At 44.1% G+C, this 19,993-nt stretch overlaps 1 protein-coding gene across 11 annotated transcripts; it reads right to left on the bottom strand.

Annotated features, from left to right (window-relative positions):
- Window positions 1-226: 226 nt before the first annotated feature.
- Window positions 227-19,164, bottom strand: elavl3 (ELAV like neuron-specific RNA binding protein 3). Of its 11 annotated transcripts, none has more exons than XM_031575561.2 (7): window positions 18,553-19,164; window positions 11,736-11,967; window positions 11,537-11,640; window positions 8,467-8,620; window positions 7,650-7,875; window positions 6,995-7,033; window positions 227-6,104 (listed from the first exon to the last, which is right to left on the bottom strand). In XM_031575561.2, exons 1-7 carry the CDS (start codon window positions 18,559-18,561, stop codon window positions 5,756-5,758), a joined length of 1,113 nt encoding a protein of 370 aa, XP_031431421.1. In that variant the 5' UTR covers window positions 18,562-19,164; the 3' UTR covers window positions 227-5,755. The 11 variants fall into 11 exon arrangements, with proteins under 11 accessions (XP_031431421.1, XP_031431433.1, XP_031431447.1 ...); XM_031575573.2 differs by having other exon boundaries at window positions 11,751-11,967; window positions 18,553-19,162; XM_031575587.2 differs by having other exon boundaries at window positions 227-6,083; window positions 11,751-11,967; window positions 18,553-19,162.
- Window positions 19,165-19,993: the final 829 nt, after the last annotated feature.

Here is a 19,993-nt window from a genome sequence, read left to right as displayed (position 1 = left end):
CGATGGGGCATGCTGTGCCGTAAGTTGAGCCGGCGGCCTGCGAGAAGCAGCCTCTACCGCAGGAGTTACTGCTTAATCGTGTTGTAGCGCTGCGCAGTCAGCGGCTTGGCTAATTATACGCCCGCTCTCAAGTAGTGAGTCAAACTGTCAGAGGGGCTGATGGGAGCCACCCACATAATGTCAGACAAGAAGAAACGGGAAGGAAAAACAACTCGGACCAGTGAGATATGTAACTTTTAAGTTTTTATTTTTTTTCTGGCATGTAAAGTACAAATAATTAAACAATTCCATGAAAAAGTCCTCAAGCATCTTCAGCTGAAATCCCAGTAATAAATATCCTAAACTAAACTGAAAGGTTTATTTTTTTCCCCTTGGTTACATTTTTTGTTTGTTCGTTTGGTCGTGTTTGGAAGTATGAGATATTTAGATATTTTCTTCAACCCACCAACATGGATGTCTGTTTTGATCTAGTCTTTTTATTTCATTGTACCATACCTGGATAATGTTGTCCAAAGAACATTTCTAAGTAACTCTGTGTCCCCTCTAAATAAATAGACACAAATACAGTTGGTTGAGAAACAGAGGAACCGCTGACCCCGTTCCTAGCTCAGTGACCCCATCCCCCACAATGCATCTCTTCCAGCTGCTTGTCAGCCTTTCAAGCTCTGCCGATAAATAACAACCCGCTCTCCGGCCGGCTGCCATTGTTTGTTTTTCTCAAGCCGAGGTGTTGGCCATGTCTGTTTTCTGAACGCAGTGGGAAGAGAGCCATTGTGGGAGCACATGGAGCCTGCAGGCCTTTGTCGCCGATCCAGAATATTCTGGAAGCGGACGCAGACCCAGGCTCTGCCCTTGCCCTAGGCCTCACCCCAGGTTCCAACTCACAGCGGGGTTCAGAAAGTGGCAGAAAAAACAAGACTGTGATTTAGAGTAAATAATCAAAAGGTTTTCATTTAACAAGACAAACAGAACACAGGCAGTAAAGGCATAACATCTAGCACACAGCATGTATGTTTATACACTTCATTTAGTTTTATATAGCAGTGCATTCTTTGCCTATGGAGAACTTTTCCAAATTGTAATTCTAAAGCTGTTTTTTTTATCTATTTGTTCCCTTTTAAAAGAAAGAAAAGGAAAAAAAGGTGTAACCACATTTTGGCAAAATTAAATTATTTCAAACTTGCAAATATAATGAAATAAACCATAAATATACACAAAACATACTTTATACGAGGCAATAATAATAATCAATAATAATAAATAGTTTTTAAGTTAACAATAAGTTAAAACTACAAGCTTAAAGTCGCCCAAATAATACAAGTTTGTTGGCGCTATATTGAATTTTTTTCAGTTTAAATTATTTATGTTGCAACAAAAGCTACCACAGACTTTTACAAACACAATCGAACACATATTGATTGAAATAAAAAGCTAACTAATTCTAAAACCTGCATACACTGTCAGAACAGCAACTAAGTTTAAATAATGGAAAAAATAGAAGAATCGTACCCATTAAAAGCGACCAAATAATATCTTCGACCCATGTGTGTACTCTATGGCAACGTCAACAACACAAAGATACGCTAAGTTAACACATGAATCTGATATGTAAAGTAAATCAATAAATTACAGGAAAAATGATAGTTTGAAATCGACATGGGCTAAAAGTGATGATATATTAGACAGTATCCCTTTCACGGTCGTTTTTTAATGATTGCTCTTTTCTTCACCATAAGCAGCTGTTTGTGGTTGTTTTTTAGCTTGCATGGTCAGAGCAGTAATTGAGGGCTGAGGAAGGGATAATGGACTTTTTCAGAGACCAGAGCTCTCAGTGCTTGTTTGATTCTTTTAATGAATCGGTTAGTTTAACACTTAACTTTTTTTTCTTCATCTGTTTGTCATTGTTTGAGCCTTTCACTATTCCGCAAACCATTTCAGTGTGACGTTTAATTTTCTTTTTTAAAAAATATATATATCTTTTGTTCTCAGTCAATATAAAAACGAAGCACATTGCACTTACTGTTCCATAGGAAAGTTTTTTTGTCTTTTTAAATGATTATTGTTGCTCTAGCGGTGCAGTATGTTTGTCTCCAGCCATTGTCCTTGGCTCTCTATGGTAGGTGTGTTGTCTTGTGTGTGTATCTCGAGGGTCAGTTGGTTCTCTATCGTTTTTGACTCAAGGTTCCGGTTAACACTGGGGCCACTCCTGTTGTTACTCTGCCCTAAACCCTCCCCTCGTCACCTACGGTCGGTTGTGTGAGGCCTGATCTTAGTGGGTAGGAAAAACAAAAGGCTTGACTTTTGACTACGATTGGATCTCATCTTCGGCACACCACCAGTGAACAAACTGGGCAGAGGTTGAGCGGTCTTAGCGGTGAATTTGGACAGGGACGTGATCAAACGGATGGATATGTATTTGAATGTATATGAATGCCTAAGCTTGAAGACAGAAAAGGGCAGCTGAATATTCATCGGCGATACATCTCATAAAGCAGGAACTAGTAATATGCTCGGAGGATATGATTTTATGCTCTGAAGGATAAGAGACTAGGATATGTGCAGGATTTTGTTGCATGTGTTCTCATAGTCACACAGAGATGTGTTCCCACACTCTGCTGTGGGGCCAGCTAGGATGTCTGACTGACTACCCAGCTTGGATCCCTCAACATAAAATTGCTGCTGAGTGCTAATGTGCAAAGGAGCAGAAAGACATTTCTGTGGTGAAAAATGGTATGGGCCTATAGTGGTAGGCAGTCCAGGCATTATAAACGTAGCATACAGTCTGACATGGACTTTAAAAACTAGGCTATCCTGGTGAGTCCAAAAGCAGTAGAAGGCTACAGAGTGTTCTGATAATGAATAATAGTGTTACAGTCCCCGTGTGGTGCACTGAGGAAGAGGATGCAGGAAGTGTGATGGGGGGGGGGGGGAATGTACAGTTTGGTTGGATTTCCACAGCTTAGCACAGCCACGCTATATGTTCAGCCAATCACTTTGAAACAGATTCTTTGGTGCGTCGACGAGGCAGAAGCACAAGGTTACATTGACATTTCCTTTTCAAAGGAGGAATGGAAACAGAACGGGATGGTTCAGGACCGGTTAACGCCTCACCCTCTCACTGCGACTGAGCTCTTATCTCGGAAACGGCAAGCCTCACAGGCCAGCTCTAAAGGAGGGCAGCAAGCTTACAGTCTGTTCTTTCGCATAGTGTTGTTTCTTTTCTATTTCTCGCCCCACCCTACCCCACCCCACCCCAGCCCTCCCTAGCCTTTCCCATGGCACTCCCATTGAGGAGCCCCACTGCACCGCCTGTGAGGCAACACTCTATGCAACGTCAGAGGAAAGGATATTTTTCTTTTTTTTTTAAAGCCTGATATTTTTATCTCTTTTTATCCTAATGCATACATCTGGCATGGCTATGGTTTCGAATACAGTGACGCTGTTTCTTCCTTTCCTTTTCCCTAGTTTTTTTTTTCAAAAGATATTGTGATGGTTTCACTGTTAGATATGCGCAAGATATATGACTTAGTCCCCCATCCATTCTACCCCCCCTCACCCACCCTTACACTGCACAGTCAGGCCCTCTATCCTTAAAGTGGAAAACTCTGAAAATAAAGCCATGCGGTGTCTGAGAGGACGTCCACGCATAAGAATCTGTAAAAATGCTGCACAAGGTCTTATTTTTTTCTTCTTCTTTTTCTTCATCTTCTTTTGTAGGTATAAAAATATATTCTCTAACTTAATCCTTTCAAAGAGATCATTGTCCTCTTTGGCTAAACACAGCGTTATTTAGAAAAGCAACACAATGTTTTGATTTGAACACCATTTTTTTAAATCCTTAATTGATATGAGCTCGTCTTTCAGTTGTAAAACAGTGTCTCCTCCTTATGGAACGTATGTGTTTTTAGGGTCTTTTCAGTTATCATTACTTAGGACAATACACAGAGGGGTTGGCCAGCTCACGATAAATCTGATACGGTTTTCGTTGATTGGGTGGTGGCACTGTGCGGATCAAAAAAGGAACTGAACTAAGGTGTCAGTCTGTGACACTGCTGCCAGAGAGCAAGGGACGATATGTACGGTCTGAACGTGCTAGGGGTTTTCCTCGGGAGAACAAACCCTTTCAGGTGCACTTTCAGATGGGACGAATGGGAGGGATTTTGAATGGACTGAGTGGTGGCTTCTGTCGTGAGCAGGGCTCAGTGAGTCTCGAGGGGGTCGTCATGCAGAGTAAAGGGAAGGGGTGGGATGACCAGCTTCTTTCCCGATGGCTGTAAGAGCCACAGCCACAGTACTCAAAAGCTGGAGCCATTTTTTGTGTTGTTGATTCTAATTTAAGCATATGGTCACTGTTTTTGTTGTAACCATGTGCTTGAAAAATACAAAATAAACCTGCCTGTGAACTATGCAGACTTGCAGCCTTGTTCTCATGGTTCAGATTTAGATCTGGCTTTTTAGAGTAGATTTAGCTTTGCTGCCAGTTGCCATGGCGATGGGCTGACATGGCTTTTGCTCTCTCGCCTCATACGTGGCCCTCTCACAGAATTACCCACGAACACCGTCACCATGGGAACACTGTCACAATGCTCGAAGTTCACAGACAGCTGCGTGCGGTGGAATCCTTTCTACTCGCTAGATCTAAACAAAGCCAGAGCGGAGAAAAATACAGGTGACTTGCATGTACCAGTGATATAATTTGCTACTCTCACTCTCACCGCCCTCTAAACTGGGGGCGCACATGTGTGTGTGAACGTGTGTATGTGTGTGTAAAGGTGTTTCAGTGACGACTGTAAAGGTGAGGTTGTCAGCTGTCGGACCTCTTTATGCGAGGTTCTTTAGTTCAGTTGGTGTGATGTGGCTTTCATCTTTTTATTTTCTGTGACCAGGATGTCTAGGTTTCTTCATTTCTCTATCAGGTCTCACCTCAAGCATGTTGGGAAACTGCCCTAAAGCTAGGTTGCAACCTAAATCAGAGCCAGGAAACCGTATCAAAGTTCTAGAAAATGCTTACATACTCGGCTATAATAACCACCTTAAATATTGAATATATAGTTATATCATAATATATATAAGAGAACACTGTTTTTCATTCTTTTTCTTTGATCTAAAAAAATCGCTGATTCAAAATGCCCGAGTGTAAAAAAGTGACTACATTCTCTCCAGCACCCTAGGAGAGGTTAGTGGGGCAGACGTTTTGGGTAAAATTGCACATATTTTCTAGTTCATTTCGCATTTTTGATCGCTATGTTTTGTCATCCATCAGTTCTTGTTCTTTGCCTGAACTCAATCGAAGCACTCAGCACACATTCTCTGTCACATTCATTAGACTGTCCTTTTCTGACTCCTGACCATCCCCCCAAATCCCATCCCACCCCCTTTACCCCCATATCCCCCTCCCAGACCAGCTACGCACCACCGCTAATTCAATCCAGGCAAAAGTAGGGAAGGACTAGCATGTTGTGTAAAGAAAAAAGAAAAACTCTACCTGTGGTTTTGTTCGGAACTCTGACTAAATGTGTCTGTGGCGTGTGTTGTGTTGTCTCTGTATGTGTACATGAGTGTATAGAAGTTTATGTATGGATGTCTGTATATCTATGTATGTGTAAGTATGTGTGTGTCAGAGAGAGAAACAGAGAAAGAGAGAGAGACTCAGTCCAGACCCATGTAGAGTGAGCGTGTGGGGGAGCTCAAAGGCTCTCCCCCCAGGCCGTGGGAGCTTTGAGTGGCCCCTGGTGCCCTCCTTCTCCTCCTCTCATTAGGCCTTGTGCTGCTTGCTGGTCTTGAAGGAGACCTGTAGCACGCGGTCGCCCAGGCGGTAGCCGTTGAGGCTGGCGATGGCCATGGCCGCCTCGTCGTAGTTGGTCATGGTGACGAAGCCGAAGCCCTTGCACTTGTTGGTGGTGAAGTCGCGGATCACCTTGACGTTGGTGACGGCGCCAAATGGCCCGAACAGCTGCCACAGCACGCTCTCGTCTGCCTCCGGCGAGAGGTTATAAACGAAGATGCACCAGCCGGCGCCGGTGGGTCCGGTCAGGTTGACCCCCGCCAGGCTGGTCATGCTGTCGATGGTGATCGGGGAGAACCTGGGGAGGAGAGAAGGAGAACTGCCATGGGTGTCAGAATGTAGTTCGTGGCGGGTCGCTACACTTGCTACTAACATGCGGGTTCCTGCAGCTTTTTGTTTGTTTCTTTGTTTGTTTGTTTTTTTTTGGGGGGGGGGGGGGGGGGGTATTGCTTGTGGCTTTTGACGTCGATGTATGGAAGAACGGGGACCCCATCTCCATCATCTCTGCTTTAAGTAGACACAGAGGATTTGCAGGCAACACACACACGCACACATACACAAACACCCATACAGACTATAGGTTTCCGTATAGAACAAAACAAATAAAGGAGCAGGCCTTTCATCTAGCACTCAGTCACCCACATTCCCCTGCATAGTATTTTAATCACATTCCCTGTTGAACGAAAGCCCTGCAGAAGTAGGACACAGTAATCACAATGTCCAACAGAAAAAAATGCACAATATTTAGCAAAAAACACACAACCTAGAGAGGAATGAAAGCAAATCAGAAACAAATCAAAGGAATAGTTGGAGCAAACAGAAGAAGACGCAAACGGAATCTGGTATGTCCATGCTGGTGGAAAAAAAGGACATTAAAGCAACGGAAAACTGAAATAAAAATGTTAGTTCCATAAAGAAATACATACAAATCAGTTCAATCAAGTAATCCAAACCAAAGAAAAAAAAGAACAAAACTGTTAAACAAAGCCATGCCAGAATGTCCTGCTGTTCAATCTCAAATTCACATCCATAAATAGAGGTCTATTTATGGCTTGGTAATGTTTCAAGGTATCAATGAAATCTAGGGGGATTTGACTTTGAATTCTATCTCCAATTTAAGATTTGAGTCAGCAGGTGGTATTCCGGGCACTTTGTTTGAGGTTGTTTAGGCATGGATGCTTTGTTGGAAAGGACACCTTTGGCATTTACCTCTTGACTCCGTAGGTGGCGTTTAGTAAATTGTCGAGTCTGCAATGCAAAAGGGGGAAATGAGGGAGGTGGAGACGTTAGTGGCGAGATCGGACCAAACAGAAGAAAAGAAGAGAGTGAGTTGTTTTTGGCTGTGGTTCTCAGACATGCAGCTCCTTCAGCCTGCTGCAGATGGCGCTCTGCGCTGCAGCCCGACCTCGGCTCCTCGGCATCCACCAATCAGAGAGCGGGGCCTGAGCGACCACAGTGGTGCAGTGCTTGCGTGGCCCTCAGGCGACGTGATGGGTGCACTCTATATAAGGACTGCATGTGTGTGCGGGCCTGCTATAGTGCTATCTCATTCACACACCCTATCCCCGCAGTTGTTTAACAATCTCTTACTTGTTAAATGAGATGATGGAAGGCCCATCTAATGTCCTTCTTCCTTCTGCTTGAGTTGCCCCCTCCCCTCCCTTCCCATCCCTTTCCCTCATCGCCCGCTCTTGTTTTCACGCTACGCTATTTTTGGTTGATTCGTTTCCCGGTTTCTGTTTTACAACTGCTAAGCCACGCTGCTGCTTTTTCAAAGGGAGACTCACAGAGAGACGGAGAGGGGAAGACACGTGAGAGAGTGATGCTAGAGAGGAGGAGGAAGGTGGGAGGAGGAGGATGGTACCTGAAACGCTGGGTCTGGTGGTGCAGGGGTCCGGTGTAGCGGCGTGCGGCGGTCTGGTAGAGCTGGGTGAGCAGCGCCTGGCCCGTCTTCTGGCTGGGGTTGTTGGCGAACTTGACGGTGATGGGCTCAGATGCGCCTAGGGGTTTCTGGCCGTTCAGACCCTTGATGGCCTCCTCTGCCTCGTTCCTTTTGTCAAAACGGATGAAACCTACTCCGCGTGAGATGCCTGCTCCAGGAGAGGGGGGCGACAAAAAGCAGTCAAACTGTTAGCATCTGAGCTAACCACAGACTTCAGAGTGTTAGCTATAGCATCAGTTGCTAAGAGCTGCTCTAGCCAGGTGGTTTTTGGAATGGTTCGGTATTTAATTCGAGTTTTAAAATGCTCTGTCAGAGCAAAGTGAAAATGGCTAAAAAATGGCTGCACTTAAACTGCTGTCTTCGTGTTAGGATTCAGAATGTGTTGGATTTGGAAGTCACTATGCGTCCTCTCTCTGAGACCAGGGCTAGGTGTTTATTCTTTAGGTTGGAGAACATTAGGAGCAGTGAGTTCCAGCTCTTGTTTTGGCTTGATCTCACCAAGTTATGTAAGGTGATGATGAAGATTGCATGGTGAATACTGATAGTGATGATTGCAAATAAACTAGCAGGTGTTTGTATTTATGCTTGTGGTATGAGCTCCTTTAGTGGTTCCATTTCTATGTGCCTTGGTCTAATGGGATTTAGGAGCCGATGATGGTTACAGTGAAGACAGCGTATTAATTGTTAGTTGTTTAAGATTGTGTCTGTGATGGTAAAGACCGGGGAGCTTTTTCCTTACCTGTGACCTGGTCTACCAGGATGCGGGAGGTTATGATGCGGCCGTATTGGGAGAAGAGCTGCTCCATGTCCTTCTGGCCCATGGTCTTGGGGAGGCCGCTTACGTACAGGTTGGCATCGCGAATAGAGGCCGAACTAGGCCTTGCGTACGATACCTGCAGGGAGAAGGGTACCAAGCCAAATTCCCATGTGAGAAATGGAGAACCGACAACTCGATGTCTCGGACAGGGTAGCCTTGCCAACTGTCACACTGTGGCAAAAAGGAGGTGTGTGTTTTTTTCTTCAAATACCCCACTTTTCCCCTACTCCACCTTGCTCTTTTCCCACTTAGTGCCCTTATTAGTCACTCAAGTGTGCACTTGTCTGCATTCTCTCTCTTCTGTCTCCACAAGAGCACACCTGCTCCCCCCCCCACACACACACATACACACAAACACCACTTCCCTAACCCATGTATGCAAACTACAACATGCAGCAAATCTCTGTGTGAAAATGTTCCACGAAGGTACAGGCTTGCATTGCCTTGACACGACGGCACCAAAATCCATAACAGTTTCACTGGATTAATAATACAACAATCTGTTATGAAAGGCCATACAATGCCATTTTATTTTTTCCCAATTTTTTAAATATTAATTGGCCTGAATGTGCTTTAATAGCATATTAGTAAGTCTTAAAAAAAATAAATACATTTGTATTTCAGTAGATTGAGAGCCAAATGGGTATTTAATAAACTCCATATACAATTTGCCCAAGATTATTAGGGATTGTGCTCTAATGTCGGTGTATGTGGACAGCAATTAAAGGGATGGATTTGGAACGTCGGTTTTACTGTGTGTGTCTGTGTGAAAGAGAAAGGGAAAGACAGAAAGCACGAGATAAGAGAGAGTGGGAAAGGGAGGGGAGGGGGAGAGAGGGAGAGTGCGAATGTTGTCAGAGATAGAAAAATCACTCCTCCCCTCCCCTCCCCTCCCCTCCCTTTCTCCATTCCTCCCTCCATCTCCCTTTGTCTTCCTCCTCGGGGGGAAATGGCTTCTCTGGCAACCAGCAAACCTTATAAACAGATCACAAGACATCCAGCATCCCTGACAACTGACAAAACACTCACTTCACTCCCAGAATACATCTAAAACGCCCACGCAAATCCTCAACCTGGACACACTGATGAATACATATACAATATACAGGGTTGGGGAGTAACTAGTTACATGTAATGGAGTTATGTAATTAAATTTAAAAAAAAAATGTAATTGTAATTTGTTACCGTGACTGAGAATGGATGTGTAATTAAATGAGTTACTAATCAAAATGTTGGTGGTTACAAAGGGGTTACATCCGCATATATTTTTGCTAAAAAGCTTTGAAGCTTATATGTAGAATATAACATTCATTCCATTGCTTTGCATCTTTTTGCTCTCTAGACTGGCTCCATTTATTTGACAGTATGCGTCTCAAATTTTGAGTTTATTTTTTGATTCACAAAAAAAACAACTTTAAAGAGGCAATTTTTAGCTAACATGCTAAAAGCCAACAGACTTGCCTTACAAACACCACCAAACCCACAACTAGGCTAGCTGGCTAACATTTCCACAAGATGTTCGACCCAGAACACAAAATTCCCAAAAACTGAATAGCCTGCAACAATGGCTGACTGAACATCTTTGTATTGCACTTTGTATTGCTGTATAGCAGCCATATCTCACTCAATCTCCTCAAGCTGTATTGATTCTATACGTCTGCCTGGGGTGTATTGTTCTGGGCTGAGGCAGGGGTGTTATTGTTGAGCGTGTGGGTGCATGGCAGAGATTGGCCAGTGCTTTTGTAGAATGGGGAGGGGATGCTGAGGGACTGGAGTCTGCCCTATAATTAACCCTCTCCCTATCGCTCCCGCAGTACAGATGGTGCCTACAGCCCATATGGCCTCTAATCCTGTCATTGACATTCTGCTCCCCCCTTTTTCCTTAACTCCTGACAACCCCCCCCAAATGCACACATACACACACACACACACACACACACACACACACACACACACACACACACACACACACACACACACACACACACATACTCCCCACCCTGGCCATGTCTTCTGCTCTCTCACAATGCCTGTATTGACTTGGAAAATATGACATTTGTTAAGCCTAAAACCAGATATGTGTAGTGGCGCATACGGAATGAATACAGTGCCTGCACTGCCATTACTTTAAATTTGAAACAAACTAGAACCTTCCATTCTAATATTATATACTGTATGTCATAACAAAGATTTGTATCAAACCAATTGTGAAAAATATCTGGATTATACTATATTATGGATACACTAATAGAATACAGTATTACCTCTTGCGCTTTTACAGTTTGCAATTGATATTGGATGAAATAATAAGTATTTCCAACAACTTGTTATGAAAGAAAAATGTAATTCTTCATTAGTAATCAATGTTACATTGAGTCTTTGTTCCTACGAGCAGATGCGAGAGCCAGATTTTGGTTGTTTAGCTGTCCACGCTGCTTTTGCTGAGCATGTCTATCTCAGCCTGTGCTTTGTCCCAATCTTTCATCTGCTTTGATGGGATGGGGTGGCAGGCGCCTGGGCAGTGTTTAATCTTTCACTCTCTCCCTCTCTCTTTTTTTAATACCCAACCGAAGCCGTCCTCCCTCCCTCCCTCTCCCTCTCTCTCCATCCCTCCATCTGACTTTGGGACAAAGAGACCCCTAATTAGCCAAGATTGGAGGCAGATGGGGCTGCCTGCTCTGACCCCACTGCCCCACAGTGCGCCTCCCTAATTACATTTCCATCACAATCGCCGCCGCACACGGCCCCCTTGCTTTCTGACCTCCGCTCTCTCCTCTCCCTCTCGCCATTCTTCGCTCCCTTTGTTCCTGGCGACCCCTCCCTCCCCCACCGCTTGCCCCTCCCTCCTTCACTCCCTCTGTCACGTCTGGGGCTGCCCATACCTCCCTCTGTTTCTCTCTCTCCCTCTCTGCCTCTTTCTTTTCTTTTCTCCCCCACTTCCTCTCCATTGAGAGTGCAGTGATTGAGGAGCAGACGGTTGAGGTGGCCTCACCTTGATCGTTTTTGTCTGTAGTTTGAGACCGTTGAGTGTGTTGATGGCCTTGTCTGCATCATTGGGATCTGCATAGTTCACAAAGCCATAGCCCAGACTCTGACCTGTGATCAGACGTCACGCATATCAACAACAATCATCACGGCACACTTAGAACAATTTCAGCTATACTACAAATCCGTTTAAAAGTGCTTTTTACTTTGTGTTGGGGTACCTGTGATCTTGTCCCGGACCAGTTTGCAGGATTCAATTTCTCCAATGCTGCCGAACAGGCTCTTGAACTCCTCCTGTGTCATGTTTTGAGGCAGGTAGTTGACGATCAGGTTGGTCTTGCTGTCGTCTGTGGAACCGTTGCTGCTGATGACTGGGCCATTCGGCAGGCTGGTTCCACTTGGACCATTGGACACCTGAGTTTCCATGGTGCTGATTATCTGCTGGGGCCAATCAGGAAAAAAGAATTAGTGTGACCGTTTCTCTGTGAGTGTGTGAGTGTCTTTTTTGTAGTAAAGTAAAATAAAGCCGTCCTTTAAAAGAACACAACCCCTCCTTTGCGCCTTTTTGGGGGTGAACAGTCAAGAGGTGGGAGCGCACAATGCAACAAACCCTACCCTCCTTTTCACTTCCTCCTTTCCCTCTCTCTCCATCCCTGCCTTTCCCTCTCTCTCCATCCTCTCTCTCCATCTCTGCCTTTCCCTCTCTCTCCATCCTCTCTCTCCATCCCTGCCTTTCCCTCTCTCTCCATCCTCTCTCTCAGTCTCCCTGCCTCTGTGTGCCGACGGCTATGCAGATGTCACAGGCCTCCCCCCCCCCTTCTATCCAGGGTCAAGCGCCGTTACATCACAATGCCAGCACAGCCCTGATGGTGGTTGAGGGGGTGGCGGACAGACAAAGAGGAAGTGACATTGTGACTGGACGTACTCGGCTCTGTTAGCTGTACTCAAGGACACTCCATATGCATTCAAAAATATATATCTGATCAAAAAGGCCAAATGTGAAATAGTCTAAGCACTTGTTTCGGACCCTTGTATTTTTGTCTTGTGTGTGTCTGTATGTGACTGTGTGTGCGTGTGTTGCTTTTATTCGTGTTTTCTTCCGTGTTGCTCTGGACTACACCCTGTTGCTTAATTTGGCCTTTGGGGTATTTTCTGGGAACAGATGTGTGCAGGTCAGCGATAAAACTTCTTCCATTCTCTCTCCCTCTCTTCCCTTCTCTCCCCCCCCCCCTCTCTCTCTCTCACTCCCTCCCTCCTTCTCTCCCTCTCTTTCTTCTTTCCGCCCTCCACTCATCAAATCTTCATGTGCCTCGAAAGCTCATTTTCTGTCATTAGCCGGGCGTGCTCACCATCTCCGGCTCTCATAAGCTCTTTTTCAGTCGTCACTGCTGATGTTGATTTTCTAGCGCTTCGCTTGAGTATCTCCAGGATATTTGAAATTAAAGATTTTATTTTTTCCCCCTCATTATTTCTCTTTCAACAAATGTTGGGTATTTACATTTAAAACGGGTTCCTCCCTTTAAGCCAGGTATTGACTGGAGTGTGATGTCTATCAGAGGGTTAGTGTGCTGCAACCTCACATGATTGCAAGGATTCTTTTTCAAAGACAAACCCCACCCTATAAGCTGACTATAGCAAAGTGGAGGTTAATTACAACTGCCCTTTTATGAGGGAAGCTATCAGCTGTCTATTTTCCTGCTTCTTAGCATGAATTCCCCATTATCCTAAAAGCATATCTGACATCAAATTTGAAATAGCCCAATTTGGATTTGATAACCAGTAGCATTGATGTCTGCACCCAACATGGGGTCGGTGCCATAGCAGTGTCTACATCCCAAACACAGTCCTCCATCCCTGCTCTTCTCTCTCTTTCTGTTCATCTCTTGTCTTTCTCGTCTGTCTGATTCTTTCTCCGGTGGTACTGTGTCTTATTATCGCCCTCGGCATTACCTAGGACCAGGTTGCCCAGGTAACAGTGGCTTGACGACTGTTGCTATTGGCTGGCTTCTTGACTTTTAACAGAGTGTGTGTTTGTGTGCAAACGATAGGCGAGGAGAGGGAAAACATCTCAGTCAGTCCAATACTGCTTGTCTTTTATCTATTAGAATGATAAGCAGGTTTTTTCTCTACAGTGCCATCGACATAGAATTCAGTTCAAACAGTATTGATGAGAAGAGATTGTGTGGAAAGCTATGGAGTGTGTTATCACTACAGGAACACAAAGCAGAGTGAGGAACACAGAGTTTCATTATGCTAATCTATTTAGGAGCTATCTGAACAGTGCTCACAATGTGGTCCATGTTGAATTGGAAGAGTCTGGTCTGGCCAAGGCACAGAAATAGCGAATGATAAAAAAAATTACACATGTAATACACTGATTTACCAAAAAATTTATATAAATATATATAAAATAGATCTGTACTTATCCATCCAGAATATATACAAATTAAATGCAACAATCTGTACCAAAGAATGAAAAAAATACGTATATTTAAAGATACAGCCCACAAATTGCTTAAATTGTGTTTTGGAGAGAAAAATCAGCCTTTCCACCAAGTGACAAGATAGGAGCCTAATTTGATCTGCCAACTGAAACGAACCAGCCCATGGCAGGCCACGCATCCACAGTGACAAGTGTAAAGCGTTATATAAGCCATGGGCAGAGAGGGGCCCTGGATGGCCTCAGAGACCGGCTGGCAAGCTCAGCAAACCTCGCCTGTCCTGAGTTTTTCAGCCCTTGTATGTCCACAATATGTTCAGGCAGAGCATGGTTCTTTCATCCACACATAAATAGGCCCTTAAAAGGGATGGCTTGCCCCTTTATCACATAAATCTTTTTCATAGAAACAAATCTGACAGTGGGGATGCTTGTAAATGAGGCCTGGGCCGGCAAATTAATTAAATTGTCTCTCAAAATGACAAACATGGGACCGGCTTCCTGCGCCTATTAGTGCTGAGAGCACGAGACTCTCTCCAGCAGGTCTGCGAGGATGGGCTGGCCCCTCATGTCTCAGCCTGTACTCTTCTATTTCTGGGACCGGAGAGATCTCCCTCAATATTTAATGCACTGCATCATCATCATCGCCTACACATGGACCTAGACTTGCACGCAAACAAGAGGCCTGCCTGCTCTGGCAGCCGTAGACCACAGCAACACGCATGCGGCGAACCAAACGACAGACCGTTTGCACGTTATCGACAGTCATTTCACATTGTGAAGGATCATTTAAAATACAACATGTATAGATATTTTCTTATATGAGAATTTATCAAAGAGTATGTTTGGTGCTGTCTTTTTTTCAAATAAGTGGTAAAATGCATCAAATCCTAAACCTATACCTTCTAGCCATACCTGGCTAAACTATTACAGTGTCATTTTCCCAAAACTGTCTGATGCGTTTCATTTTGTTTCATATTGATGAGTGTAGTCAATCTTTGCTGCAGGGGGCTCAAAGGCAGAACACTTATTGATCAATTCCTCTCTCAGCCTCCTGAACAAAGAGTTTGTGATGATCTCATCACTAAGCACGTGACAACGCTCTCGCTTCCTGTTAAGCACTCATGAGATCACTTCCTTGAAGGCTGAGGCAACTTCTTTAGGACACAACGCAACCATGTGTTCAGAATGTAATTTTTTTTTCAGAAAATATACAGCTGCTTCACTTGACATTGCGCACACATAGATGTATGCACACACCCATTTGGATAATGATATAATTATAACATGGAAATGAAGATGGACTCATCTGCTTTAAACCTACCTCTTATGAAATGAAATGAAGGAGGAAACATGGGGAAATAAATGGACCTGGGACTATTTATCATTCATCTCCACTCTTCTCTCCCTATTTACTCTGTAGGATTCACTGATGCACTTTTCTGCTCGTCCTAGATCAAATGTGAATGCTGAGCCGGAGTTGCCAATAGGCCGTCTCACTGACACAGCTTACAGGATTATCCAAAACAAAAGGCTCTAGCCATACTCTTGCCGGAGCTTAAGGGATCATAGTGGCAGCTGTAAAACAACAGGACACAAGTCATAGCTCAAGCCTTGGGGATCCATGTCCTTAGCGTTCATGTCTTAATAGTGGTATTACTGTCAGCGTGGTTTAGGGATGGACACTACCATGAGAAGTTCATTTTTCTTGAATTTGGCAAGAGAATGTAAAAATACACTACCAAATTTACTTCATGCTTTAGCTAGTTTACAGTATCCTCTTTCACCGTATCAAAAATCGTGGCAATATACGTGATTTGCAGTAACCAGCTGAAACCATGCTTGGTCGCTATCCAGAGTGCTGAAATAGGGAGTGGCTACCAGGAATTCCATCGGAGAAGGATAACATTAGCAACTGCTAAAAGCTATGGCTCTTGCGCCTTTTACCATTTAAAATAAAAGCACACAAACACTACAGTGCTCTGACTCCTCAAATCACATATTTGTTACTTTTTTGTTCCGTCATCTACTCCAATTAATTGCTTTGTTTAGCCATGCTCCTTTTCAAACCAGCATGGACATGTGTGCTCCGCAGGCATTCATAAATCCCTGCGCCTTTTTGCTGAATAAACGTATTGACACAAGCAAACAAAAGAGCCACCCGTTCCTCCTCTTCTCTCGCGCAGAGGCTATGGCAGCACCATGAATATTAATGTAAACAGTGGCGCTTTGTGTAGAGGCCAGAGGCTTCGCGACTCCGGGAACAATGAACATTACAACGAGTTAAGCTGTCGACCACTGATAATAATAATATGATAATACTACTACTAATAATAATATATCGCTCTTTTAATGTTTTTCTATTTCATAAAGAAAAAGTATTGATTTCCACAATATTTTAAATAGTGTGAGTTTTAGCTTAACTTAATTTGTTGATATCTAGTTGGCTTCATGAACTACACATTTGCTTACGTAACCACCCAAAAATGGAGGTCTCTCATTCTCATACAGCATATATAGAGGCTATGTGGCTGAAAGCGGTGAACAAGGTACAACCTACGAGGCGTTTTTTCTTACTGGAGCCTATGTATACTCTTCCAGAAAGCAGCGGCCTGCTTGGCTTACGAAGCAGTTCCTCGGAAAATGATTGATCTGACACGTTTTTCTGAATATGAATGAATGAATATGAATATTATTTTTGTTTAACCAATTTACTCAGCATGTTCGGGTTTTTCGTCGTTCGTGATGTCCTTGTCCTTGAATTGTGTAAGCGCCTCGAGAAGGTTATCTGACTCAACGGTTTTATTCGTTTGGCACTGCGGTAAGCACGCTCACGGAGGACTGCGGAACATGTGGTGGGGAGATAGCTTTGTGCATGACGCCCAGAGGCCCTCTCCCGGAGCCTGGATTAATCACAAACGTTTATGAATCAAGAGTGCCAATAACTGGTTGAACGTATCCTAGGAGTTCATGCGTTCAGCTGTGCAGTAGGCCTAGCTTTGCGACCAGATGGGGGTTTCTTTGTTTCCAATTATTGTTCATCAAGATTTTACGTATAAACGCCTTAGATTTTAATATAGACAAAATATGAATACGCGGAAGATGGAGGGATATATTGACGTGGTTTCTTAAACATCACACTACATCATATCAGAAACCTGAACTATAAACAATCTCATCAGTTGAAGGCCACGTGCTCAAATGCTTAGTCTTGCGTTTTTGCTGCTTGCTGCTTAAATGTGTGTTAATTTCTGTAAAAGATTTTCCCTACATATTTTTATTTGCCATAGGTAGGGATCCTCCACCACTTGGGCATGGAATCTAAAAACTTGCATTATCACAATGTTGATGGCCGACTCACTTAACGGCAGAAAGCCTATGGATATTAAGTGTTTTTTTTAAGTTAGTATTGAGGCCTGTATGCTTTGATTTTAAAAACACATCTTCTAAATGTCAAAAACAATTGGCCTGGTGCAAAACAACCACCTTGTGCTAGGTTTTGGTTGGGATAAGTTGCCAGCGCATGCCAACGCCTTGTCTTCGAATCCAGTTGACACGCCCAATTCGTTTGTCCGTTTGCTTTCTATTTGTTGTGTGATACGATTATATGAGAAAGGGTCTGTTTTCTAGATCAAGACATTTTGCAATTTCGAAATGTTTTGTCTACCACACAGCCTCAAATTACTAGCGCTTTCAAGGGCATTTAAAATAGTTTTCATCAAGACATTCCTCTCTCCATCCTCTCTCGCGTGGCCTGAAATTTACAGCTCACTTGCTCTGTTGCATCGCAACGAGAACCCTTAGGAATTTCTACTTGCCTGATTCAATCCAAACCAATAGATGCGTAATATCTCTCCGCTCCCCTCCCCCTCTCTGAGTGACTCGACCCTTTTCTTTGCCTAGCTCTCGATGGGCTCTCAGCCTCCGAGGCATCATGTTTTGTCTCAGAAATCCGTCTCGAGCATCATTTGCTGCGCCAGGCAGAGAAAGGCAGTACGCCCCCCATCACTGCTAAAGCAGCACGCGGCCTCGGCAAGCTTCTATCCCTGTCGCCCGCCCTGTTATTTCAGCACCGGGCGATATTCCCACGGAATTCCCTGACCCTGTGCGCCACAATTTTAAACAAATGTCTTAGTGAATCTGTCGCGCTTGGGAATGAGAGAAACGACATGAAACGGAAGTAGGAGCGTATAAACGTCTTCCATCTGACTGTAAAATGGCAGAAGAAAGTGGCGTCTTGACTCCACACAGTCAGCTGTGGAAAAGTCAAGCACTAAGGGAACACAGCGCATCTCTCCATATGCCATTACAAATAAAGAGGAGGTTAATCTTTACTGCCAGAGACAGTGTATGTGTCTGTGTGTGTGTGTATGTGTGTTTGAGTATGTGTATGTGTGTGTGTGTACATGTGTGTGCGTATGTGTGACATTGAATGATAACAATAGACAATGTAGGTAATAAACAGCACATAGCACATTTTGGCAGACATTTCTCCATCTCTACTGCAGTGTGCTTACAGATCTACCCAGTACTCCGCCACAAAAGCTTTCTATCACAAGAGAGTAAAAAGAAGGAGGTGTACGTACAGTAACCATTCTTGATCCACAAAGATGATAGTGATCTACGTCCTTCGATTGGCAGGTCTTGATGTGGAGGCTTCAATTAATATTGTATACGGTGGCCTTTTGGACGGGGTGGTTGGAAAAAAATGACAGCCTCAAATTTCCAAATGAAAAGAAAAAAAAAGAAAAAAGGAAAAAAGGACAAATCTTCGCCAGGGATTCTCAGCCCTTGAGATTGTAGGTTTCCTCTGCAGATGGAGAATGAGGAGAAAGGGGGTTTTCTTCAGGATGATGATGTGCAAGTGATTTCTCTCCGAGCGGCGTGGGCGATAGCACAGAAAAAAGAGAAGCAGTGATCCCCGATAGGGTGTGTCCAGGGGAGGGTGTTTTGCTTTGGCTGCTGTTGCGTGTGTGTGTGTGTATTTCCCTGCTCCTCGCAGTCTCCTTCTGTGCCTCTGCTGCAATGTTCTTCTTTTATGTGTCCTTCTGGCTGGCAGAGCTTGCCTCTGATTGGCTAATTGTGCAGGGAGGGTAAAACATGGCAGCCATTGCTATGCGCTCCTCAACCATTATCCCCTTCAGCAAAGATCACCATGAGCCCCCCCTCCTCCTCTTCTCCTCCCCCCTCACACACATACACTCTCTCTCTCTCCCCCATCCATCTCTCCTCTCCCTCCTTCCCTCTCCCCTCCCCTTCTTCCTGCCCCCCCCCCCCCCCATCCTTACACACGCACACGCGCACGCTCACACACTCATGCAGGGCAGACTGAATAGACCTCCACCTGCATTGTCAGAACAGATGGATGCAGTAGAAGACAGGAGCCTTCTCTTTTCTCTGTGTTTCTCTTTTTTCTCTACCTTCTGCCTTTTTTCCAGCTTTCCTCTTGTTTTTTTTTTGCATTTTTGTCAGCTGCTTTACTGTGTACATCCTCCTGCCTGTTTCTGATTTGGTGCTTCCGTCTGCAAGCCATAGCTACGGATAGAATATTATCACGATAAGGAGCCAATCATAGGTCAGATAAACAAATAAACCAGGAACTGGGAGTATGTTAGTCACAAAAGGGAGCATGTCAGCCAGAATAATTTGATGAATGAGGATGCCTTTTCCACCATGTTGCAGAAGGGGTTTGGGGTTGTAATCAGTACACTTTCACTCTGTGGAACCTGGAATCTCTTCATGAGCGGACCTCACAGCAGGCCCAGACTCATCATCAATGACAATGTGTAGTGGCATCCTGTAATACCACTGACTACAAATGACCATTTTTATATATCAATATAACTCAGTAATATCTGCTTACATTGACAACTTTTTTTTATATCTAAAAGGAAATCAAATGGATAAAAGTGAGAAATTATTCCCGACATAGATTTGTATGTTGTACATTTTAAATTGCATCAATTTTGCCCTGTTAAAGGTATTTCTTTTGAGGTGGAAATCAGCCAAGCAATTTTCCAGAACCAA

Source organism: Clupea harengus, chromosome 1, assembly GCF_900700415.2.
Source record: "Clupea harengus chromosome 1, Ch_v2.0.2, whole genome shotgun sequence".
Taxonomy (NCBI): domain Eukaryota; kingdom Metazoa; phylum Chordata; class Actinopteri; order Clupeiformes; family Clupeidae; genus Clupea; species Clupea harengus.
Note: the sequence above shows the minus strand (reverse complement) of the source record. Positions and strands in the feature narration are given on the sequence as shown.